General features: G+C 40.5%; 1 protein-coding gene across 1 annotated transcript in view; it reads right to left on the bottom strand.

Annotated features, from left to right (window-relative positions):
• LOC306835502 (neurexin-1a-like) overlaps window positions 1-27,523 on the bottom strand; it is a 285,076-nt gene that overhangs the window by 249,454 nt on the left and 8,099 nt on the right. Inside the window, exons 3-6 of the mRNA XM_079362091.1 lie at window positions 11,172-11,189; window positions 10,046-10,075; window positions 9,320-9,331; window positions 8,821-8,868 (exon numbers count right to left, since the gene is read on the bottom strand). Of these exons, the coding sequence (XP_079218217.1) occupies window positions 8,821-8,868; window positions 9,320-9,331; window positions 10,046-10,075; window positions 11,172-11,189 (108 nt within the window). The remainder of the gene's footprint in view (window positions 1-8,820; window positions 8,869-9,319; window positions 9,332-10,045; window positions 10,076-11,171; window positions 11,190-27,523) is intronic.

Raw genomic sequence — 27,523 nt, 5'->3', positions numbered from 1 at the left:
TTGCGTTTATGGCAGCGGATGAATGTTTCTTCTGATGGACTCTTTCCACAGCAGCCTCTACCATCAGTGTGTGAATGTGCAGGTGTGACTATAGAAGTGGTCAGGTGACTATAAAATCGCAGTAGTCCATTTTCCAGCTACCATTCAAAAGTCATTAAATAACTCTAAATGTCATAATCTGTAGTTAATGTGTAGTGTGCATCATAAAAAAAAAAGGATTCTGCTGTTCTGACTCTTCTTTTCCTCTAATTCTGAACACTAAAGAGCCTGGTGAACAGACTGGGCAGCAGTCATGGGAAGGACAAATGAATATGTATCCCAGTGTGACTGATCCCATGAATTAGTCACACTGTATCCCTTTTTCCTCCAACGCGCCTCGAAAGCATCACACGGCAGACTAACAGCATAATGGGAGGAGATGAATGAACCATTAAAGATGGTGGAAATTAACTATCTCTTAGGGAGCTAGCTTAGCCACCAGTTCATCTCATGAATCACAAAGCAGCCGTGCACGAACCGACGTCACTCTATAAACATACATTGTAGATTTTTCATTCAATTTTGAATATCCAAAAAAAAACAGACTGTAGAATGTTTAAAATAAATGGAATAAAGACTGGGTAGCATTTCATCACAGGGGGCTGTAAACGTCCTTAATCAATGATCTTAAAGCTCAACTATAAACTAAACAAACCAACAAGCTTCGGATGCATTTCACCGTCTGCAGCTGAAGTGTAGGTATCTCCCTTTTTTATCTATTTTCTGTTAAGATTCATCCACCCTGTTCTGCAGGCCGAGAAATAGAGTTTTTCATCACTGCAGTCTCTCACTGGCATCGACCAGCATTATTGATCCGGAGCAGATCTCCTTCCACTCTACCTGGGGAGCCAGATGAGCCTTGTTCATATTGATCCAACCTTTTTATTCTACATTCTCCTTTGCCACTTTCTTTGGGGTTTTTGGAGAAATATATATGCTTGTCATCTCTGATAATAAATATTCTTTCTGAACGGCATTGATGCTATTACTCTAAAGTTGGCCGTTTGGATTTTGTTATCGTTGATGGTCTGCAAGAGGAGACGGGAGTGATGTTGAAACCTGCCTGCGTCGTCAGCCTGTTATGACAGTTCAGAGATGTGAAGGTGCGCTTCTTCTTTTTATCTGATTGAGGATGCTGGCGATGAAGCTGAGACTGGCACTAAGAGAGAAAACATGTCCATCAGAAAGCCAGGCAAGCAGGTCTGATGCATGAAAGTAAATGTTTGCTCGAAACAAAATACACCCAATTTTCTTTAAAAAGAGAACAGTCTCATTTGACTCCAGGCAACAGACTGTGTGTGTGTGCGAGTGTGTGTTTCTTTTTCTCCTTCATTACTGTATTTTTCTTCTGTGTCTATTATAATCACATGCCTCTGTTTTATAATCCCACTTTATCACGCTTCTTCTTTCCCCTCTCCCTTTCTCGGCTCGATTCCTTGCGCTCATTCTTTCAGTGCCTCTCTCTGTCTACTCTAAGTCCTTCGCTCGCTCTGTGTGTCTTCCTGCCTCCCCCCTTAGGAGCAGAATCTGTGGTAATGTACTAATCTGTGGAGCTTTCGCGCAGTCTTGCCAATCTGCCATGTCAAGATACACAAATCTCACTCCAGGCAATTACAGGCCTTTTTTCTCTGCACTGCAAAGGAGTCTGTTTCCCCATCTCTGTGGCAGTGAAAATTGCCTCTGCGACCCATCAAGTACAATTACCTTGTTTGTAACAAACACTGATGGCCCTGGGGTGGTATACGGAACTGGTACGGCAGGCAGTGCAGGCATGAAAGAGGTGAATTAGTATGTAGTGAGTAAGCGTTCAGGGTGAATGAAATTGTAATGTGATAATCTTTGTTTGGACTACCTGTGCTAAAATAACAAGGAAGCCAGTCCCTGAGGCCCCTGTGTCCACAAAATCTTGTTTTATTTTGTTTGTTTTTCTGCTCTCAGCTGCTTTCCTGAAACACCAATGGGACTTCTTGAAAGCACCTCGGCGTCAGCTGGCGTCTTTTATTTAACTATCAATGTAACACTTTGGTTGCGATGAAAAGAAGGATCATTGGTAGTGAAACTGTTTTGCGGTGGCATTCGCTTGATTCCAAAGAATTGGACGTGAAGTCACTGAAAGAAGTTAAAAAATGTGCCTACTTTTCGTTTTCCTCCTTAAACGTTTAACTAGGAGTTGTTGGCTTCACTCTCTATAGACAGACAGACAATGCACAAAGATGAAGCCAAAGTAAGACTGTGATGGGCGCCAGACCGGGGCAGAATTTAATTTCAATTTTACCAGCCAGTAGGGGGAGCTCTCAATCTTTATGCTTCACTTTAGCCAATGTTTCCTGCATGTCCATTCTTCATACAGTCTAAGACTCAATCCCAAGCATGAACCTCCGGTCTTAAAACAATGAACCCAAAGCTGAAGTGTTAAATCTTGAACACACTGCGTTTTAAATCAATGATATGTGTTATCCATAGTTAGGCACATAGCTGACACGATCATGGAGGACATGACTGTTGGTCTTTATGATATTTATCAACTCTCTTCAACGAGAAAGAAAAGCCAAATGCGTTGTGCTCCGAGCCGTAAAAACACTCAGCCTTTTATGCAACTTGAAGTCAAACAAGAAGAAGAATATCTGTGAAAACTTTAAGTCAAACAAGAAGAAGAAGTAGAACACTTACAAGACCTCGAAGAAACAAAACTCTCAGTTGGCCCGAGCACATCTCAAACATATTTAATCTTCTCTGCAGTCTTTCATCTTCAGTAACTCAGACTTCCTTTTCATCTTCCTGCGTTTTTTAACTGAGAAGTTGATAACATCAAGGACAGCTCGGCCGGTAGTTTGGCCAAGATGTTAGGTCGGACTTCTTTAAACATTCCTTTTATCTGGTGACATAGTGAACACTTTAGTCCTCAAATAAACATCCAAGGTTTACACGGCAACGGCACATTGAGTTTTATCAATCAATTTATCAATCCTGTGGCTCCTCCAATCAGCTCTAATCTGCTCCAAATGACATCACAAGCGCAGAATGTCAGCACATGTAATGGAAGTAGTTTCTTCTTGCACATTGGAAGGAGACTGAGAGGCGCTGTCCATATTATATACAGTCAATCCTATACAGACGATACCGTTATGTTTCATCTTTGGTGAGTCACAAGACTGTGCACCATCTGAGCCCAAATGATTCAACATTACTAAAATAAGTTTGACAATACTTATTCATCACACATCCCCCCCCCCTCTCACCCATCATGCTGTTCACACTATTGTTATTTGGGAACATGAATAATAAAATGTGTGAAATCAGTTTGGACAGATTTTCTCCACAATCTCGACTCAATGTTGTTTCTGCATACGTTTACGTTAAATCTATCTATCTATCTATCTATCTATCCATCTATCTATCTATTTATCTATTTATCTATCTATCCATCTATCCATCCATCCATCCATCCCCCCCCCCCCCCCCCCCCTCTCTCTCTCTCTCTCTCTCTCTCTCATCCTTATATTAACTTTGACTTCACTTCACTGCCCTGAAGAGGAAATATCAAGCGAGACGGTCAAAAGAGAATTCAGCGCAGGCCTAACTTAAGGAAATCTCGGTTTTAGCAAATAGTACTAACCATATAATAAACTGGTCAGCTTTCGTTTTAAAGAAACTACAACCAGAGATGTACTCGTATGTCGGGCTAAAGCTGAGAAGTTGTAATCCTGGGGGAATCAATGGAGCTGAAAGGATTTCCCTGACAGTCTTTTAGGTTTCATGTGAAGCTACAAAGGCAACGGCTGTTGTTGATTCAACGCACATCACGTGGCATCGTGTTACCTGTCAGATAAAGAAAGCAGACAAGGCTTGACAAGTTGCACTCTGACATGCCGCTCTACATTATCAGAACATTATCAGAAGGAACTTGTTGCGTCTTCATCGCAGAGGTGTCGTGGGCATTAGATCAGGAGAATCTTCAGTTACAGCTATCACCCAAAAATATGAGATACCCCTTCGACTTATCATCTCGCTCTCGTTGTACTTGTACCTGTAACAATGACAATAATTAAACGGTTCTGACGATTTGATTTTGATTCTTGTGCACGAAAAAATAATCAAAATCTCAAAAATGTTTTTGCCAAATCTGTCTCAAGGCTTCAGCTTCATAAGAGCATTAAAAGAGAAAATGGGATCTCAAACGTATACTCATGGAGTGGTACTCAAACGTTCCAACGATGTTTTATACTCCCCCCAGGATCACACAGGATGACACATATATACAACTCTAACATTAAGATGACAGTTTGAATATCTGTTCTCCAACAGCCTGACAAATCGAGCCATTGCATGTCGTAATAGTTGTTATTCCTCGCTGACAGATACCTGTATCGAGTCATATGTGTAAAAGCATGATGTCGTACTCTGACAACCGGAAAGATTTCAGCTGTCACCTCACAAAGCTGTTAACTGGAGAAAAAAGAGAGAATCAAACCCACCCCCGACAAGAGACCGCATGACACCAACCAGCACTGCTTTGCTGCCTTTATTCCAGCTGCTGCTTTGACTGTTTGCTTCCTTACACTCAGGCACTTCACGTCATTTACACCGCATCCAAATCACACCTATAAAGAAATTCTAATGTGAGTTTTTGTACGGCCAGAAACAAATAGAGTCAGGAAAGCATGTCATGGTGTCATCGATGTGTACTGAATCCGACCTGTTTGAATTCGACCTGAGGCTCCTTTCCCGCATGTCATTCCCCACTCACACTTTCTGTCTCCCTGATTTCCAACTCTACAATAAATGCATAAAAAAAACGTAGATGAAGCAGTGAAATCCTCTAAAAACAGTTATAATAATAAAACCACTATTTTGACTGACTGCACTAAATAGTCAAAACTCGTAAAGTAGCTGGTCCGTGTTGCTCTGTGTTTTCAAGAGTGCGAGTTAAAGCTTCGAGTGTTGGCGCTCTTGAGATAATGTTCCTTTGTGACCCCTGTTGCTGTTAAACAGATGGTGAAACAGCATAATATGTATGGGACTCTGAAGTGTCTTCCTGAGCTTGTGTTGAAGTAAACGGGCAGTACTTCAAAATCCCACATACTGCATGTTAAGTGAGGCTCTTCCAATGACCTAAACGCACTCCTACAACACTTACTCACCGAGCTGCACTGAATCCCAGCTTAAGAATACGACTCCATTAGGAATGCAAACATATGCACATCTCCTTACAAGCTGCTTTTTCTTCAGGGTTAAGTCAACATGTCCTGGAGTAGATCGGAAACTAAACATTAGATATCTATGCACTCCTTTAGCTCTGTGTGATGTCTGTTTCATCATGAACATAGAGCTGTGCATGAATCTGTATTTAACTTTAACAGACTTTAGCATGTGATTTAATTAGCACTCCTCCTATGCGCAGAGCAGCAGTGATCGTGCCATCGTTTGCATCTCATGTGACTTGTGTTTTATTCATTTAGCAGAAAAAGATACGTAGACTAATCACACTAACACGCACATACACCCACGCAGATCCTCATACATGTTAACTGTGTGATTGTATATTCCTCAAAACCACAAGCCACAGTGGATTTGTATGTGTGAGGACATGACTAATAGCAACAGCCTTTTAACTCCTACAATGGCTGCAAAATTTATCACATTTCATATTCAGTATCTTCATCAAAGCATAAAAATTAAGCATGAAAATGTAAGGATGACCAAGGCAGTCAAATACTCGATAACGACACATTTGCTGTGACCATCTGAAAGCATTAAAAAAGCCTTGCAGAAGCATGAAATACCTTTCTGTCAGGTCATTGTGTCCAAAACCTCTAGCGAAGGATTCCAATTGTTCATCAAATCTAAATCCCCTTGAATGTGAATGGTGTAATAAAAAGTGACAATTTCCATCTTTGGAAAGTGCAAGCAATTACATTAGAAAGTACACTAATTTAGAAATAGCTCAGTTGTACCTGTAAGCCTGCCTGCACAGCCTGCGCTCCCTCTTAAGCTGCACATGGCAGTTTATTGTGATGACAGCAATTAAATACCCTGTGATTTGTGCGCCAGCAGTATTATGACTTATCCTACTGTATGCTCTGCTCTCTAGAGTCGGGTGCAAGCGAAAATTTCAGGAATCCAGTGTCAATGCACCAGCCTGAAAGCAGTGAAGAAAAAAAACTAGTGCATCCTCCAGGGAGCATCTCTGAAACAGAGGATAAACTATACAAGTGGTTAACATGACACAGGAGGACCTCGAGGGGGGAGGAGCAACATAATACACAATATACTTACAAAGCTTAAAGCAGACACTGACTACAGGCCCTGTCCGCTCTCCTCGATTTAATACTCTAAAGGGATATGTGTTTGTGACCACACACTACATAACCGGTGACGAGGTTTTACTCTGTAACACCGGGGACAGCTAACCATGGCCCAAATTAGAAACTGTGTGCTCAGGTTTGTGCCTCATCAGCATTCTCTCAATCTCTCCCTGTGGCTTCCTTCTGCCACTTGTACAGTAAGACAAGTGTTTGTTGTAGTGGAAGTAACAACCTGTGTGTTCAGTATGGTGGCTGAAGAGCTTACATTAAAAACAGAAGTGAGCATCACGCATGTTACGTGCCTATTGATTATAATCTGTTATTGTGTTATTAACGATGGGATAAAAAATAAATAAGTCTGTAGATGATGTATCACCAGATTTTTTAGCGTCTTTTCTCGAGAGTGTGACACGTTTGTTTCAGAGAAATAAAGGCCTTTCGTTGAAATTTGCCATACATAATGGTAAAAGCGTTATTCAATAATTCAGTCACTTAAAGACACTACTGTATGCCTCGAGTTCCTGTGATGTTTGTCAACTCTCTGTTTCACGTGGATGGACTGAGCTCGGGAAAAGAGCCTCTAGTTTTGGTGCCACCTCTGCAGGGAACTTTCTCCAGAGACTTGAAACTGGCAGATATATTTTGGTCATTTTGGGGAAAAAAATTAGAAACCAAAACTGTTTTTTACATGGGAAAAAAATAATCTCTAAATGGGCTCATTTCTTTACAGCCTGGGCAAAGCGGCATCTTCTTTCATTCTCTTCCACAGCGTCACTCAATCATCCAACCCGCCAACAACTTTTGACCAATGACATAACTGTAGACTTACAGATTGTAGAGATGCTGAAAATCTAACTTTGCATAAGTTTCCTTAAAAACAATCTTCTTCCTGGTCAGTAAAAAAGATTGTCCCTTGAGTTGAAATGACCGCCGTCACGATGCTCAATCATGTTAGCTAGCTAATGGCCATTATCAATATTTGTCAGCATCAAGCTGACAAACTAAAACCTACACCCTGGTCCATCTGTGAGAAACTGTGCCTTCCCCTCATGGAGAATAATACTCCAGCCTCCACTGTATAATGAGAAGACAACTTGTATCTATCCATGTGCAAAACCATAACAAAACAACAGTTTTAAGAAAATATCACTTACCTTTGGTGATCGAAAATTAAACATCTACATTCATAATAATGTGTTTCTAGCAGCAAGAATATGCAGCCTGTTCTCATCCTAGGTCGTCAAAAACCCACACTTTGTCTCAAAAAGGTTGGATGGGGTTGGGTTGGGTTGGGTTAGATGTGGTGTGGTGTGGTGTGGTTATGTTGGGTTGGATTGGGTTGGGGGAGGCAGGGTTCTGTCAGGTTAGGCGGGGTGAGGTGAGCTGTGGAAAGGGTACGTTAGGATAGGTTGAGCTGGGTTTGATTGGGTTGGGTTAGGTTGATGGAGGTGCTTCAAAAGTGAGGTGAGCCGAGGTGAGGTGTGGTCAGGTTGGGTTGGTTTGAGTGGTGTGTGAGGTGAGTTGTGGTGAGGTAAGGTTAAGATTGGTTGAGTTAAGTTGGGTGAGGTTTTTTTTTTTTTTTTCAAATTAACCAGTCCTCCAGATTCTGTGCGTAGAGTTGTTTCCCTCTTTATGTAAAAGTTTTTTTCTGAGGAGATACAGTTGACTTTTTCTTTGTGAAAACAGCCAATCACAATCAAATATGTATTTCATCCGTGTAATAAAGCTAAAGTAAATATTTTCAAATGTAAATTTCATCAAAATGTTTTCAGATGTGACTAGGTTTCCAGTGCCAAGTGTTGTTTGGCCTAACCATAAACCCTGACCACAACCTTGAGTGGACTTCCGAGCTGCCACGGCACCTACAGTCGAGTGACTTGTATGTGCGAGGAAAGGTTCACATTAAGTTAGATTAAAACCCAGTATCCCTCATATAGATTCTAAAGGGTGACCTGTGCGTCTGTGAGCTTTGGGACAAAGTGTCAGTGTTTGACATGGTACTGAGAACAGACTGATATGTGACATTCCTGTTCACACAGCATAATGTAAAGCCTCACAGCGTACGTCCACAGGGCAGTTTGAAGACTTACCTGTTCCGGTGATACTTCACAAGTTTATGACAAAGGGTAGCATTTAACATAACGCAAATGTTTTATAAAGAAATTAAAGGAAAATAAATGCCATAAAACTGCTTCAATGAATATGCAAAACTAGAACTAACGACATAATCATATTCAAAGCAACAACATGAGCAAGCAAAATCACGAAAGAAATTATTTTAAAATGCAAGTGGGACACTTGAAAGTCCGCGTGTTAATCCCTACTTTTTAAAATAGAATTCGTATCTTTTTTTTTTTTAATCTTCGTCTCCAATGAGTGACATGACATTCAAGTCTCCCACATTTCAGTAAGCTTACGATGGCTCCCTAAATATGGCTTAACTGCAGTTACAAACTTAAAGGAATCACATCTTTACCTTGAATGCTCAGTAGGGATCTTAGAAGCCAAGCTTCCCGTCTCTGCCCTGAGGAGGAAAGTCAAATAGCAAAGATCAGAAGTCCACTTACCCCAAAGGGAGAGGAGGTGAGGATCACAGTCCACAGGATTGGAGACCCACTACATTAATCAAACCTCACGCAAACCCCCATTTCTACAGCAGGAATGCAGTGACCCCTCAGACGAGGTGCCGCACTGGAGTTAGGACAGCAACTATTGTTATTTCCCCATGTGTCTCATTAATGATTCCCATGCAACGAGCAGAAAAGAAACGAGTGGCATGAGAGTGTCGATGCAAAGTGAAAGCAGCACCTACCTTGAAAAACATCATTTATAGTAAGAAATCCGTTTCTTACTATAATAGTAAATAATCAGTTTTGTAAATGCCAATGATCTTGTACACTTGTAGCATTGAGTATAAAATGCCACAAACACTGTTGTGATTGATTTAGGAATTCAGAGAATCGAAAGGGAAGTACCTTTACTTTTACCTATGAGATTTGATGAAATGTTCCATGAAGAAAGCAGATTCCAGACAAAGAGGGAGAACAAAAAGGAGAGGAGACACTGATAAGTGCCCAGTCAGAAAAGGACAGACGACAGGAGAAAGAGGCTTGATGGCTACCTATATGTGCAAATATTAGAGAGGGAATATGAGGGTGCAACAAAGGCAAGTAGAAGAAGAGTAATGCTTTACGTTCTTGCTGTGCGGCATGAGAAGAATGTGCAGCCGCCACATCGATGGAAAGTTTGTGACAGAATGCAACAGACGGTATGAACAGAATCATGCATTACAAGGACAGATGTAGGATTATGTTAAAAATCCAGTCCACCGACATGCATTCTATCTGAATCATTTTTTAATGCTAATGTGCCTTCACTTGAACCAAATCATCATAAAACATCAGAATGTGGATGTGAATAATTAAAAGGAAAGAAAAGATGAGGAGAAATGACACCCGGCAGAGTGAGGAGAAGAAAGCCAAATGAGCTTAAAAAGAGGTCATGTGAAAAAAAAAAGTAAAATAAAATGAGGCTTGGAGAATGAAACCAAGTAGGTCACTCAGAATAAGTGAAATGACAGCGTATATCTGAAGCTTCAAGCCTGAGCACCGAGAGGGAGTTAGAGGTTTGCACATTTGTGAGCACAATGGGAGAGAGAGGGACAATGGAGGAACGACGGGAGAAAGGAACAGAGTTCATACCTTGGTCGCCCATCATCAGGTGTGCAAGACCTTAAAGGAAAACGAGAGCACAGTCAGCAGAGAACAAGGGATCATGGGAAGCTGTGTGACACCGACATGCAGGCATCTCTGCCAGAGCAGATGCCTGTGTTACCCGAGGAGTGTTGGGATAGGGGAAGTGTGGGACGGAGAGGAAGAGGAGGCTGCACAGACAGGGTTAGAGTGATGAGCATTTATCAACCGGAGCAGGTTGCAATGCATCATCAGCCACTTACTCTTACTAGTCATCATTCAGAAATATATATTCAGGTTGACCTTCTTTTTTTTTGTCTTTCTGAGAAATACACAGACCATCATCCCACCTACCAATGAAAGATCAATCCCTGCACACAAATATAGCCCAACACTGTGTTACCTGGAACTTCAACAACTGTCAAGTATCCACGAGTCACGCTCGTGTCATAACATAAGAACAGGTTGTAAATGGTTGAATCATTGTGCATTTTATGTCGAGACGAGCAAAAATTGCTTAAATTAACATTATTCAGTGTACACTTTTATTAGCCTGCTGATTTAAAACTAACACAACAAATAACAATAATCCAAATCATCCCGTTGAACTCTTAAAATATGCAAAATAAATGATCTCGAAAAAAAATACAAAAAAAAAGAAATATATAACGTTTTGAAATGTCTGTAAAGAAGTTGTTACTGTCAGTTTTAATGGCGGACTTAATAATAAGACATTCATCCCAACAAATCGCTCACACCACCAGCTAGTGATATAATTTACCGTGAAGAAATAGTTCAGAAAGCAGTAGAGTGGCAAGCTGAAACATTTGAATAAAATACTTCATCAAGTGCTTTCGAACTCTTCATAAATCTATCAAAACGAATTTAGGTCCATTTTTGATCAATTGGTTTTTTTTTTGTTTATACCACAGTATCGTAAATCTCATTACTCACTTCAAACACCCGAGAAACATTTCATCAGTTTGTACCCAAGACTGAAGAAAAAGTTTGAAAACCTGAAGATTACCACTTACCATCCAGTAACATCAATACCATAAAACATCTGTTCACATTGTTTGAGTTGCCGTAACCATGACAACATGTAAAATGGAAACCAAAGACATAAAATACCCACCTTCAGCATTGTTGTCTTCTGGAAGCACGGACAGGCAGAGAGAAAGAGAGGAAGACATTCATTAAGAAGCATGCAGACTAGTACTGGCCGTTGCATGTGGTAACCATGCAAGGCATAAAACATCATGCAAGTGACCTATAGTAACCCCTGCAGAGGAAACGCTGGGTTCTGTACAGGCCTTCACTGACCTGACATACAGGACAGAGTCTTAACTGCACAATCTGCACTGAATATTTGACATAACCTTGAAGAATCGCATCCCTTCAAACAAGTCTTTATTGGCAGCAGATAAGAGAAAAACTTGCATCCCTGTTCAAAGATTTAAGAAGCAGTATCGATCATGAGTCATACGCTGGTAAGGGGATGAAAAAGTACGTCTAGATGCTTGGGGCCGACTCATCCTGGTGCGTTGAGCTCTGCATATCTTTTTATTTATTTAGCTTTTTCAATAAATGATGGGCTCTAACTTTTAGTATCAATAACTGATTAATTCTGCAGACTTTTTTTTTTTCTTCTAATAAAACCACAAGTGATTAAAAGCTGTGCGAGAGAATACAACCTAAATAAATAGGGCAGTGTTGTATGGTGTCAGAGCAGGCAGTGTGGTCATGTGGCTGCAACAGATTCATTCAGGTGATGTGGTCACACCGGTGAAAGCGAGGACCAGCGTGTGTGTAAAAAGAGTCTGATACACTACAAAAAAAAAACCCATCTCTAATGCATATCTAATATCAATCCCACCGACTCAGTCAACACAGACTTTGCAGAGTTTCTGATTAGGGATTCCTACTTAAATGGCTGTTCATTGCTCTTTTCCGAGTTGCTTTTTTCCCCGAGTTCCAAGTGCAATTAAACGCAGCATAAGCCGCTGTGTTCGTCAGGTCAAAAATATCTTATTACATTTTTTTATAAGCCACATTCACCTGATAAGTCCAGAAAAGTGTCTTTAAATTGAACACACAGTGAGATTGTGCAGACCACTTCAAGACACTCGACAATTAATCTTTGCTTTTAAACCATCAGCTCATTTCACTAACCACAAGATCATCCATTCAGCCTTATTTTCTGATTATATCATGAACTAAGATGTTTGTCTGTCAGGTGAATGAGGCTTAATAATAATCAGTGACATGACTAGGGCTGTAAAATAATTTAAAAAAATTTAACAGTGATAATAATAAAAAGTAATAATTTAATTTCAACAGTTAATCATATTATTAATGGCATTATTGAAATATCAGGATTCTCCTTTTTTTTTAGGCTTTAATTTTGAATGTTTGTACTAGCTTAAGATGAAAATACTCTACAAGCTGTTTAAATTCAACACTGCTTTTATTTTGAAATACATTAAGGAGCTTCTGGTAGATGGAAAGTTTGGACATGAACTTAAGAACAGGAACAGGAAGTGGCTACAGATCACAAACTAAAGTCAAACAGCTTAAACTAACGGTAACACGGGTAAATGTTTGATGGTATTCATGGGTTAATGCTGACATGTTGATGACTATGAATTAGACAAATATACTTTATAATATTGGATTTTTTTGCAGTGTATGTATTTGACCGAACATTGAGGCAACGTGAGGTGTGTTGAGGTGAGACAGGCTTAAAGAAAGAAAATCCCTTTTCCCAAAGAAGGCTGAGGGAAAAATCTAACGTGGGTGAAATTGAAAAAAGTGGGAGGAGTTACAGCAAACAGGTGAGGTAAGCGTCATGCTGGAAGTTTAAAGTATAAAGTTTTTGATTGGAAATGTGCAAAGCCAATAAAATATGAGGAAAATAAATAGAGGAAATTATGATCATCAACATTTATAGTTTGTCCAAAGGCTGACTCCATGTTTCATGTTTCAGTACATAAAAAGAAAAGGTGGGGATTGATGAGACATTATTTTAGATATCAATAAAAACGACTCACATCACAGACACAGACATGCCATGATTGATTAAAATACAACAAAAGATGTTCCTGTTATCGCTCCAGTTGCTGTAACCGTGCGGCACAAAAATCCCCCGTCTCCTCCACACAAAAACAAAATCCTACCTCGTCCAAATCTTTCCCAGATTCAAGCGATTTGATCGACCCAAAACTTACCATCACCACCGGCTGCCCTCTCCAAATCAGACACCATGCACAAAAAAAAACAAAAAACAATCCCAGTCGACGTTTTGTGAACAAGTGACAACGAGGCAATGACACGGACCAACACTTCCCTCGAATTGGAAAAACAGTTTCCTTTATATCTCTTATAGGAATGTTACGTTCTTTAAAGATTTTCACATAATATAAAGTTCTGTTATGAACTGAAGAGGAGCCTCTTCATCAAAGCCATTAAGGAATAAAAGATACCGTAAAACTTCAACGTGTAGCCCCAGTTACTATTTAGTCACTCTGCCTTTATTTGAGACATAGGCGACATTAAGAGAAAGGCCTTTAAAGAGACCTATTATCTTCACTTTCACCATTAACTTTTCAGTCTGGGACACTAGTTTATTAGCGCTGCCATATTTGAAGCTCAGAAAGCTCCTTATTAATCTGACCCCTCCCCATGTGCCCGATACGTCAGCGGAAACTTGGTTCTGGCCAAGTTTCACGTTTAGCGTCAACGTTTGAACTCTCTCTCTCTCCCTGGTTTCCGACTCCATCCACCGTCCTATTTGTACAATAAAGTACCATGACAGTCCCCAAGATCAAGGAGAAGTTTACTTGTAAGTGTCTTCAGATGAGATATAGTAACTCATTTATAGACATCTCATTTCAACATGCACATTTGGCTTATTGTTTCAGCTCCTGTCTCGTTAATGAGATGTTTATGTGGACTAAGGTGATACGATATTTCTGACCAGAAATGTTTTAAACACTAAAATTTAGTTTTTTTGTGGTAACATAAGCGGCAGAGTTGTTCCCGTCCGTGCTGTCACTCACTGAGGTTTACATTTCTTTATTCTTTTACTCGATCATGACGCTGGAGGCTTCTGTGGATGATCTCACTCACTGCTGACCTCTGACCTTCTTTCTCACACTAATTACACATGCCACCATCATTCTGTCTGTCTAACACAGATGTTGCAGCTCATCATTTATTTTTAGTTTTTTAAATGCAATCTAATTCCTCAAACGGAGATCTGTCGTTTTTTCTGAAAACATGCAGCAACTTCAGCCCAGTGAAAAAGAAGTGGGACCTTAAATTGGGCTTTTATCAGAAGTGTTATGGTATTAAAGTATACTTATTGAAACAGAAACTCTGCACACAAGGGTGGAAATGTGTTCATTTAAATTGTTTGTACATTGAATTGTTCCGTGAGTGTCTTATTCATGATTTTTTTTTTTTTTACCTTATAATTAAATAATTGCACTGTGTTCACAAAACAGTTAGCTTGATGATGAAAAGCACACTGCTGAAAAAAAAAAAAAAACATTCAAACAAAGCAGGCATGAAGCTGTTACAAAGTGAGCGCATGAGAAGAGAGAAGTGAAAGAGTCAACACTTGATGATGTTAGGAACCTTCAAAGACTGATGCTAACTCTTTAGCACATCAGCTAATGAGGCCTCACACTGCATTCCAGGTCAACTGTTGTCCAGTTCAAGAGCAATACTTTAGTTTGGTAGCATGATACTGTGCAATATTACTGTTTGTGATTCCCTTCCTCTTAACATTCAGAACCAAACAACATTTCTGATCAGATTCACAGGAACAATGATTATTTAATCAGTATAGGTACAAATAGAGAGGCATGCAGTGTATGAAATGGTCATGTTTTTTTAAATATCTCATATTACACTTAATTTCACCTTTCATGTTGTCAGTCTGTGAAACCTTTAAAGTAGTTTTACATGAGTTACAAGTCTAATTTATTTATTGGATACTGGTGCTAAAATCCCTCATTTCAGGTCTCTTTAAGGCCCCCCCTCCCCTTGTGCCCACTTTCATTTGATTGGCCGGCTATCTGGATCTGCATAACAAGTCAACTTTAAAGCTCCTGTTAGGATTATTTTGAGCTATTCAACAGACTTAATTAAATGTAGATGTCTCTGTATGAAAAACGAAAGCGATCCCGATCATCATAGAAAGATTGGAAAGCCTGCCCCCCCCCCCCCCCTCCCCCCCACATGCTGTCAAATGACAAAATTGACAACCAGGGCAAGAAACAGCCTTTTTAACACTGATGATTCATTGTGAAGTGCGTGTAAGACTTCTAAAATAAAGAATTCTGAGATTTTTTTTGTCGACACAAAAAATGACACAACCTCGACAAAGTCCTCACAGCAGCTTTAAATGTCATGCAAGTACTCTCTCTAAACAAGGAACAACAAATAAAACCCTATTATTGAGGAAAGAGGCACGAATGATACCCTAATTGTAACATATCAAAACAGACTTGTGCTTATAAATAAGATTATCTCAGAATGATACAAAGAGCTATTTTTTTTGCAAATTGTTTACAGTGGTGATTTTTTTTTTCAATGTTCAGCTGAACCGCACTACAGGCTTAATTGTGTGGTGTTCTGAAGAAAAGAAGCTTTTCTCTAACAGCAGTATCACCTGACAGAGACCATTAAAACAAGCCCCCTATCTCTTTCTCTCACACACACACACACACATACACTTCCTTTCACAAACGTACCCAGCTGGTTACATCCTAATCCAGAGACGTAAATCCATTTAATCCCCTTGACAAAGTGATCCCGGTGCTATTGTGCTGGTAACACTACACCAAAATGCACTCGACTGTCTATCAGACGATCTGCATCTCTGATGGTCTTGTGTTGCTGATCATCGACATGGTGTGTGGCTCAAGGAAAATGATTAGATTGCTATTCAGATCGAAGCCTCTAAACACATTAAACATCTGGTGTGCGACAGCTGAAAGCGATGAAAGATGGTGAATAAATCTATCGATCAATTTGTCTCCTTTTCCTTTTTTTTTTTCTCGCACTGCAGACGTTTCTGACACCTCAACACAACGTCGATGCCCTGACTTTGAGCTCAAATCCCTGACGATCAAAACTGTGACAACTGATTCACACCAAAGTGACAGTCCATAAAAAGACTAAACTTGTAACAGCCGATCCACTATTACACATTACACAAGCTGGTAGCAGCCAGCTGGATGAAATGGCGTTAAGACACATGTCTGGCCTGCAGTGTGTCTGAATGCAGCTGGCTGAGGAGACATGCATTAACAGGCGGAGGGGGCTCTGCATGCCGCTACATTTCACATGAAGGAACATGTGTCACATCTACTAGACTCAACATCCAGCAATAGATATAATTCATTTTTCTCTGCCATTTGACAATTTTAGATCCTCCTGTCAGCCTGCATCAAACCTCTGTCCTGCACTCTTAACGTCATAAGCTTTGCACTGCTGTGGCTTCTTTCTGCCTACGATATCGCCTTGCTACAATTTGGAGAATCTTCAGTATAAGTTGAGAATTTAAGAAATGTAACGTGAAGACAGTGGAAACTACCATAGATCATGAATATTAATGGACAAAGCCTACAGTACACGGCGTCATCAACTGTTTCATTAAAGAGGCTTTGGAAAACCTTCCGATGGCAATCGCCATGCTGGAAATGCCATCTCAACCAAACTTCCTCCTGACCATGCAGATACAAAATGAAACAGAATGATACACTTTCTTGTCCTCCCCGTGGAAAACGTGTCTTGCACTGATGTGCTCCTTCCACTTTGCTGCCTCCACACTACAATCAATACAATTAATGCTGGGGGCTCGGGTACAGTAGAGTGCTTAGTGAGCCGACCCCCATTTGTGGAGGCCATGACGGTCCAAGCGGGGCAGCCCAGGTTCAAATCCAACCTGTGGCTGCTTTTTTTGGATTCTATTGTCAGTCCTGTCTCTCCAATAAAGGCGTCATAAAAAGCCTGCACAAAACAAGACTAATGCTACACAACACTGGTTGTAACATGCAATGCCAGATGGACGTCACTCAAAACCTGCACGATTACACGTTCTAGATAAATGGTAATGAAATTTTATGAATGCTTGATAGAAATATGAGCTTTAAAATTTAGTTCAGTTAGAATAATCTCTCTCTTTTAGAGGGTGAGCTTTAGGTAACTGGTGAGCTTTACCTTTTTGATAACAATAATGAAGATTGTGTGTTCTGAAGGGAAACTAATTCAAGTCTATCCACAGTAAAAAAAAAAAAAAGAATAATAATTTAAATGACACTTTAAACCACATGTAAAGAAGCATAAATGAATTGAAATATGTGCCTTAATTATTTTTTAGTTTTATGAAATTTGCAGTCTGAGCTGCGTTTCAATCATCGCTTTCCATTCCAAAGAAGGATTTGTGCAGCCTGTTCTCAGAGTGCCTAATTGTGTGTGTAATGTAGCAGCTTTAGAGCAAATGGCCCCAATCTTTCCTGGAAAGTTGTGTAGTCAGACTTCCCCAAACTTTTAATAATACGTCTGACATCAAAAAGTGGTTCATGATGTGCATCCGTGACGGACGGATTCATGGAGTTGTTATTCAGGGAACGTTGCTTCGTTTTCATCCCTCACAGTATCTTGATTACTTGGATTACGAGTCGCTTAGTTGCCTTCAGCGAGGTGATCTGACACTACTACCACCCGACGTCCCTGACATCCAGCCACCACCATCAGACCGTGTCGACAGTGCCATCCACCATCCGAGTGTGGACAACGGGAACGCGAGGAAACCAAAGGAGAGATCCTTCCTGAATCTTATCCCACACGCTCTTCAGTAAACGACGCGAGATAACACTGAAGCTAAACAAATGATTGATTGATGGTTGACTTCTATGTAGCGTGGGTATGCTTGTATAACATTACAATTGCATTATCATTTTCACTTAATGAAAATATGTGATATGTTAAATGAAGGTCCACAACATCAATTATTAAGAAACAGGCACTTCTTAATGGAAGCAATTCAGTACTACATTAAATAGCCTCAAACAGAAGCAGTTTATCATGCCAGCTTTGAAAAAGTGGGTCAGCAAAAGCAATGTTTCATCACTGAAGAGCTGAAACTCTCATTGAAATAAAAAATGATGTGGATATTTGGACGTCTCTATAAATGAGCCGTACAAATATTTGCAATCGGACAGCTGTGCAAGCAGTTAAAGGAACTGTTTGAAGATGCTCGAGTGTCTCCAAATGACGTCAGGAAACAAACTTGGCCAACTTTGGTGTTAAATCAAAGATGAGGGCGGAAAACTTCAGAAGTGTATTTGTTAAAAAAAAAAAAATTTTAAAAAACCCTCATGCATACAATCTCCTTTTTTTATTTACCAACTGATTGTGGTCTAAAATCCTGAAGACGTCCAACTGAGGCCTGCGATCTTATTGTTCCCATCATGCAACTCAACACTGTCTGCAAATAAACATGCACTAAGCCTGAGTGACATCATCCGCTGGTTGTTTTGGAAGTGTAGATGAGTTCATGTCCTTCTTAACTACAGTCCTGATCTTTTGATCCTCTCTGTTATGTTTCCTCACTAATGGACACCTTTTCTAAATCGCAGTAAATTAAAGTATCAAGTGAAAGGTGCCTGTGAGACACTCTGAGCTGTGTTTCTGCTTCGTGTCCTTCCTGTGTGACACTCTCAGAACCAGGTGACTATTCCACTATGTTTCTAATCTACTGATCTACTGATGCTCCCTCCCTTTCCCTTAAGGGGGGTTAACACCTGAATCATGCAGATGGATATATTTAACCACGAAGTGTCTCCCCCTTACAGTGTGAGCTGATAAAGACTTTAACTAATACGACCAAAATATCTTGAGTACCACGATGGGAACTTCATTTTCTTCACTTCATTTTGGACACTGGAGGTAGCCACTTGGTTTTAAGAAAAGTGAGGTCATTATCTGACCTTCTCAGAACACATAAGTCTTTGAAACTCTGAAACATGTCTTATCCTAGTTAGAGCACACACTCCATGTGCAGTGGCGGTGGTACTCCAGGCGGAAAGCCTGGACTTGACGTTCCTTTCCCACATTCTGTAACTCTATCCAGTGTCTTAGCTTTGTAAAAAAAAAAGGCATAAAAAAAGCCCCAAAATAAATGACATCAGGCTTCACCATGTCATCGTCATCCATACAGTGATACAGAAGAACAGAAAGTGCTGATTCCTCATCCAGCCCGGTTGAAAAGTAGCTGCTCTGAAGTCCTGTGTCGCATTGGCGCTTTAAAGGAAAGTGTAAAAGCCTTCCAGCAAAGGTCAGAGCTACTAGAGGATCGATTTGTTGTTAAATTACAATTTGAAGCAAATCAAGAGTAATGAGTTTAAGTGAGGGCTCATCTCTTAGTACCTCGACCGAAACCTAATTCATCTATCTACAGAGGAGTGTTAGTGGTGTTACACAGCTCACCATCTTCCTCATTATCCTCCTCAAGCACCAGTGTGAGTGGAGAGAGAGAGGAAACAGGCAGAGTGACCAGACCCTCAGATCGAAGTGGATGGCTCCCAAAGCTGAGGCTATTCTATGCAATTTCTACTCTCAGCAACTGAGTCCGTCAGCGGTGCTACAGACACTTTGAGAACCGTCTCCATTCCACCATTCTGGGTCAATCTCTGCCGCTGGGTACCTCGAAAGGGGACAGTGCTTAAAAACTCATACGTTGAGTTTCATAGACTCATTATGGCTCTTCAGACTGTCCAATGGCAGAAATCGCCATCCTTTGTACAGACCAAGCTGCTTCCTCCTGATTCCGGTCTTTAAGTTCAGTTAAATGGTTCGAGTAGCCCCATTCTTTAAAATCAGACGTACGATCCCAGCGGTCATTGGGAGAGAGGGCCTGTCAATCACAGGGCTGACATACAGAGACAGACAAACTCGCACATTCACATGCACACATGGACATTTGTTTTAGCTTCATTTAGTTTTTGACAGAAAAAAAAGCAAAAAACTGGAGATGTTTTTTCAAAATTGTTGGACTCCTGCCTTATATTACTGTCATTGAATAACTGTCCAGATATTTTTTTTCGACTTTAATTATCTTTAATTATTAACTCACTGCGGAAGAATTGTTAGTTTCTCTAATCAAATATGGCCAAACAGTGCCCGTGATTTAATTAATGATCTTATTATAGAGCTTTTCTGAGGGCCGTTGGACAGATGGTGTGTGGACAATGTAGTCAATCCAGAGATTTCACAGCAGACAGCCCAAACAGAGAGGATTGTGGGAGCAGATGTGCTGAAGACCTCTCTCCATTCTTTAACATCTTGTGGGTTGGAATGATCCAACAGGATAATCATAGAAGATTATACAGTAGCTTTCATAATCTTAATCCCAGGACTGGATATATGTCGCATGGTATTACAGATGTGGAGTAAATCTGTTTTGAGAACACTTGAATAAGAAACCTGACAGGGGAAAAACTGAGAAATTAATGTTAAATACAAGTTGGGCGCCGCTTAGTTGTAGTCTTATTTTAACAGTAGTCACATCTTCATGTGGAAATAATGCGTGCAGATCTTCACCCTGCACTTAAATATACGCAGCAGGTGCTTAGGGAAACTGTCGTTTTGGATCCCTCTGTTGATGTGTGACGAATCGCTATCTGGAGAGCGGTTCTTAAAAGAGAAGTATAAGACGGACTGAGCGTTAAATACCACTCTAATAACTGTTAATGTTAAGATGCAACAATTTCAATTATGAATAACTAACCCTCTATAGTAGAAATGAAGGTGCTCAGATGAAATCTCAAAAGGCAGGAGTACGTATAGTTGAAGATATTATGTGTGTAGGACCATGAGGAGCCTTCTGTGTGCGCCCCACATACTGAGGCTATCGTCCTCCAAGCAGGTGGCCTGGGTTTGAAAATCCGACCTGTGGCTCTTTTCCCACACGTCATCAACGAGTCTGTCTCTTTCCCCGATATTTCTGACTCTATCCGTTGTCTTATTTCTAATTAAAGGCTTAAAAATTCCAAACACAACATTTTGAACATTAATAAAGCAGATATCTAATTTACCCTGTCAAAAAATGTTCGATAAAAAAGAGAAAGAATTCAAACTCCCTCTGGGTTTGTTGTTCTGAGATCTGTGTTCACACTGACAGGACAGTTCTTCCTTTCATGTGTTTATCTTTTTACGCAGAGACTTTTCATTGACATGTTTCATGTTGTTTTATTCTTCATGAGCTCCTCCCTCTCCAACTGTTAGCCCTGCCCAAGCGGAAATCTCCGGTCTTGAAAAATGAAGCCAATGTGGAAGTGTAAAGTCTGCCTGAAGCTGTACATACATGACAGCCAAAAAAATCCAGTTTTTACAGCATACAGAAACATGCTCTCGGCCTGTCGTGAAGTTCACAGAAAGTTAGAGTGAGACAGGACTTCCAGCATGGAAGCTGCTGCCGCTAAAGCCTCCAGAGCACCCTGCCCGAACAGATGGGTGATGTAACCTCAGTCATGATTATTTACAGTCCATATCTCTCCCTCTGCATGTGGTAGAGATATGGCCCCGCCCTCTCAGGTTTGTAGAGGCATCGTGGTGGAGCCTCAAAGCAAGAGTGCAACTGAGGGAGAACCGACAGGCTCTCCTACCAGGCAGGATCAAGACTGATGATAAAATAATTGAGGCAGATATTATCAAAGAGGAGACGCTGCCATGCTAGTCCTGATATAGTAGTAAATTTGCAAACACTCTAATATGAATATATCTTACCATTAGTGTACACTTATGTCTTGTACGAATTTATTAGTGTCCCTGGTGTGCAGCCAATGTGTTGTTGCCAGACAAAACAGAGTTGGCTACTGGTTTAATCGTCTTAATATTAAATTCACAAGCTACACTAAGTATTTATAAAACCCACCTCCGAATGTGGCATGTACGCTGTGAAACTTAAACTCCGCTGCAGTCGACTCAAGTTTGGTTGATTTTTTCGCAATTCAAAGGTCTTCAAAGTATCAAAAAATATTCCTTAAAAGTGTTTGTCTGCGTGTTCATTAGTGCGGCATCTTTCAAATTACGGCAGTGCGCCTTTGACTTTTTTTTTTTTTTTTGGCATTTCATGACTCTCATGAAGGATGACACCCAACCAGCAGCATCAAAGGCAACTTCTTTTCAAAGAGAAAAATATCGACTCCAGTCTGGAATTTAAAGAGGCTAGCGCTCGCTTCCCTCGATACGGCTTCATTATGTGTCTATGTAGGTGAGATCAAACTGCTCAGATTTCATAGAAAACACCCAGCAATTATGCAAAGTGAGATATTCTTCCAGATAAAACATAGGTATGAATAAATCTCTGATAGGCGAGGAGGAAAGACTTTCTTAAAGCGAGACTCTGCTGGGTGCCAAATGAGTTTTCTCTTCTTTGCAGTGCAAAGAGATACATCAATCTATCAATGTATTATACATCTCATGATATACACTTAAATCCCTATGATGGCTAAGCACGCCTGAATGGAAAACCCAGTAAAGCCCAGTTTAATACAAGCTTGTGTGTGAATGCAGCATGGGTATTCATGTGTGTTTATTTGGTGCAGGGGGACGAATCCCCTTTTAAGGGAGGAGTTCAGTGTCAAAGAATTTCACAAACACCCTTTGACAGTCAGGAACAGTTGTATTTAAACAAGGCAAAAATCCGCCTGGAAAATCCCTCTAATCTTTTGATCCCAATATCTGTCTTTGGACTCAGAGACAGCAGTGTACTATTAATCTGCTTTTGTCTGAGTGAAGCTTGCAGGAGGTTTTGCAGACAGTGACACTTTCAGAGATACAGTGAGGTTACGTGGCGTGTGCTCACACAATGACAGACAAGCCTGAAAGGTGGCGCCCAGGCAAAATGAAAGTGGATCCTCCTGAACAGTGTGTCTCTGAGCAGTTTTAATTCAAACGTGTGATCGTAAAAAAAAAAAAAAAAAGCTACTTAATACTTGAACGAGGTCATCGCAGTGCTCCACGTCAGTGTCATGGAGCCGGACAATTCTCAACTGTGAATAAAAGTGTTGCCTTTTAAATGTCAAATATAAAGCCGTTTTCAAATGCACTCGTGAAGATTTTGTAGGAAATGTCAGACAGGCGGCCCGTTAAATATTCCTGAGGTAGTGTCCCTCAGCGGGAGACTACAACAGCAGTCTGATGCTTTATGGCTTGATCAACATTACATGCACTTCCTGTACTTTATGGTGTGATTACTAGTCATTTTGCAGTGAGCCTACTTTACCTCATGTTACCTGTGCATTGGGGTGGCAGGCGGGGTCATTGTGTTCATATACTCAATCCTCTTTTAATACTGTAATACCATGATATAATACCAGGAAAAACAAGCACTTTATTGCAGTGTCACAATAGGATTTTTCTTTGCTTTGTATCATAATGTAACTGTATAAATGTAACGGTGTGGTTAATGTCTCCTTCACAAATATCAAACAGTCCAACCCTTACCGTCCTTTAGCTTTAAATCGTTTTTGGATCAGGTTCTTGTCAGTTCAGCCACCCATTATACCCCTGTCCACTGCTCCGCTTCAGTTCTGCCTTCCCTGTGTTAAGTTGAGTTGTCCTTGGGGATGCAACTTGGCACAAATGTGCAGTACTGACTTCAGGCATGAAGCCAGAGCATCAACCAAACAGAAATTTTCCCACTGATTCCCCCCCTCGTTCAGAAACAAATACAAAGTGATCGCCTGTGTCAGTCCGACACTTTCTTTTCTAGAAGTCAAACACAGCTGATTCTTAAAACACTGCCCCAAAGGTCTGGCTGACAAATAATCGACTCATTGACAAACACTTTCTCTTTGTATCCATCTGAAGGAATTTTCCTGTCAGTATTACAGCAGCCTAAATGTCATGTGAGGACTCCATTTAGTCCACAGACTTAACATACTAAAAAGGATGTCACTTCTTTGGTTTCAATGGAAGCCAAACTTCTACATAATGGCCAGCAGGATGCGACCCCACCGGTGGAATAAAAGAATCGTTGCTATCAAGGCACCTGTACACACAGGATAGAGACGAAGTCAAACAAAACAAATCAATATGGTATCAAAATGCCAAACTCGTAGCCAAAAGCAAAAGACTTCAAACCGATGGGTGATCTAATGGCGCCTACTTCTGTATCCTTAAATTGGTTTCTGGCAGAGACAGAGAATTATCTCCCAACTCTGCAGATCCCATCAGTAGTTTTAAACATGTTTACAGCAAAGTCTGAATAGTTCATTTCTTTCATGGTGTGGCTTGAGAAAGCGTTTTTTTTTTTTTTTGTCTTTTTTTAAATAAGAGCTCATGAAATAGTCACTTGTCCAATTAGTCACAGCAAAGTCAATGCAGGGTGAGTGGGTGAATAACAGGCTGTTGTTGCCTGTAGCAAAAAAAAAACTTTTCTTATCAGCATAGTTGTAACCTTGAGATGTTGTTGTACACAGATATCTGACTCTGTGAGATCAGGTTCAGACTATTAAATGTGGAAAGAGATTCAGCAAAGGCGTCTCAATTTTAATTGTTCTTTTCAGTCAACCGTGAACCGAACACAATAAAAATACAGAATCCAATTAGTTACAGAAAAAAAAAAAAAAAAACACCCACACAGAACAAGGCATGGTCAAAAATGTGAGCACTCGCCTGCACACACCCTTCGGCACTTTCCTGAGTGTCTTTTTTTATCAGGAGTGACTCAGCTGTGGCGATATCGTCACGTCAATTAAAAACAAATGATTTGCAAAAATCAAACTCGCTGACGATTATGACTCAAATGTGGGGAAAAAAAGTTGCAAAATCATTTCACTCACTGTATGCCACAGTCTCTCTTGGTACACTGTCATCATGCGTTAGCTGCTAAATCAAGTAGCTTAACTTGTCTGACTGGCTGTGCTTCAACGTGTGACGTAAGTTTTTAGGGATTTCCAACTATTTCTTTCCAAGGCCTTTATCAGCGAAGCAGAAATGGTGACGTTCAGTTTGACATGCATTCACATTTATTTACTGTATCCTTTTGAGTTTGCATAATGTGCACGACAGACAGTATAACAAGCTGTACAGTCTCTGCTGAGGGCTGCCCTACTTTTCTGTCAGGGCTGATTTAGTATGTTTAGGTAATGTGCGATGGAATAAACAACATTGCTCCATTTTATCAGGATGAAATATGGAGCTATGCAATGCATCGATGTTATTTCCCTAATGAGAAACTAGAGGACAGATTCTGGGAACTTCCTGGCCGTAGAACAGTGCATTTAAATAATTGTTTTAACCGATCAAAGGGATTTCGTGTGTGTGTGTGTGTGTGTGCGTGTGTGTGTGTGTGTGTGTGAGGTAATACATTGTGCAAGCGTGTCGGGGATGGACAGGGGAGTGTTGACAGGTCTGGTGGCTAATCCTGTAATCCTTTCATCTGATCAAAGTGATACAACAGCTTTTAAATGATTTAATGGACAGGTAAATTCTCAACTTGAGTGTACTTTTGGAAATGAACGAATGCATGGGCTTAAGGGACCTTATGAGTGCATCTGTCTTGTTTGGTGTGATTCTTTTGTCACAACGTCGACGACACAACGTTGCTTCGAACACTACGTCAAATAAACACAGGAATTCACTTTCCTCCTTCATGCAGCTGGGGATGGGGAGGAAGCACACAGCGTTACGACATTACCTCGAGACGGAGAATTCAAAAACACTTTTCTTGCTAGAATAGTAAATTAGCCGGCAGAGGTAATATTTGGTGGATGCTTTCATCCAAAGTGACTTAAGGTAGCATGAGTTCATACTGTTCCTGCATGGATGCCTCCGCGGGGAATTGAATCTCTTTGTCTTGGGATGTTAGTGCCGCGCTTGAAACGAGCCATAAAAGAGCCACCAGCCTTTCATCATTGCACACATAATACCATGTTTTATGTGGTCTGGTGTCAGGGACAGGATCACTAAAATCATGCCTGCTAAAATGCATGGAACACAGATGATTGGTCGTTCACTGCCACCCGAGTCAACGCTACTGTTTCCACGTCACACATGGTTTACACGTGTCCCTCTGTACGTGTTTATCACGTGTGTACAGACAGATAATTAAAGTATGACCAATCGTTTATGTTGTTTGTCAGGTAGATGTACATTTCAACATGTATTGTTCTCTGTGTGAATTTATCTGAGCTCTACAGACAGTATTTAGATATTCAATTACCTTTATCCAGTTATGATACCGTAGTTTGTATTGTGTGTGTAGCGGTTGTAAACACATGTTTTACAAAACTACAAACCCTGCCTTTAAATAATGTGTTTTGTTTTCTTTTGATTGGTAAACAATGATTTTCAGCTGTGTTGGGTCAAGTTTTTTGTTTATTTATTTTTGGTCTCTGGTGCGCCCGTTGCCTAGTTGTTGGTGAGTGCGCTCCACGTTAGGAAACTATTGTCCTTCAAGCGGGCGGACCCGGGTTCAAATCTGACCTGTGGCTACTTTCCCTCATGTCTCCCCCCCACACACACCTGATTTCTGACACTATTCATCTGTCCTTTCTCTAAATAAAGACCTAATAGCCCAAAAATAAAGCTTTAGAAAAAAAAGGTGGGGACTCTAAAAAACACACCTTCACATCCGAGGAAGAGGCTATAAATACTTTGTCAACATTATCAAAACAGACCCAAACAAACAGCTCAAAAAGACATGCAGCAACAACACGTTGTTTGCCTGTTTCTCTGCGTGATCTTGTCTTTCTCCTGTGATCTGATGAACACGCTCCAGAAATAGACCCTGATGGCCAGGTAGGCGCCGTCTCACTCAGCGAAAACATGACGCCGACAGGACATGGCGTGCATGGACTAAGTGGAAAGTGACAGTTATAAATGACGCAGGTATAAAAAATGTTATTGTTAATTCTTCTCCTGGCTTTTTTTATTGAAGGCACTGGCAGAGATGGTTGTAGAACACAAACATCATCATTTTGCTCGTTCTGGTTTGGTCTCCGCTCATTCTTTGATTATCTAAGCACTTTATGGCAACCTCAAGAACCCTTTGTATTTTGTATGACTGCAATCAAACTACAATTAGCTGAATGTAAAGTTGCAGCATTGGTTATTTTCATTGAATTAAGCGCTTGCTTATGAGAGATGACGCACTCGTGCTGACAAAATCCCCTCAGGATTATCATCTAACTCTGCAGGTTCCATTAGCTCCACGGGGTGTTACGGCACCTTTCAGCTCATTGTTTTGGTTTTACGCAAGCAGCAACCTCTAGTCTTTAAAAATGAAGCTAATGTGAAAACGCAAAATCCTGAAGAGTCTACTCTAGGAGCCCCAGAAGTCACATACACACCACAGCCAAAAAAAAGATGTTTTTACAGCCTAAACTAACATGTTTGAACTGAATATGGAGAAGATGTAAAAATAATGTCACATCTGTGTTTAAAGGTTGTTATTCTGACCTGAAG

This window comes from Symphodus melops, assembly GCF_947650265.1.
Source record: "Symphodus melops genome assembly, chromosome: 15".
Lineage (NCBI taxonomy): Eukaryota > Metazoa > Chordata > Actinopteri > Labriformes > Labridae > Symphodus > Symphodus melops.
Note: the sequence above shows the minus strand (reverse complement) of the source record. Positions and strands in the feature narration are given on the sequence as shown.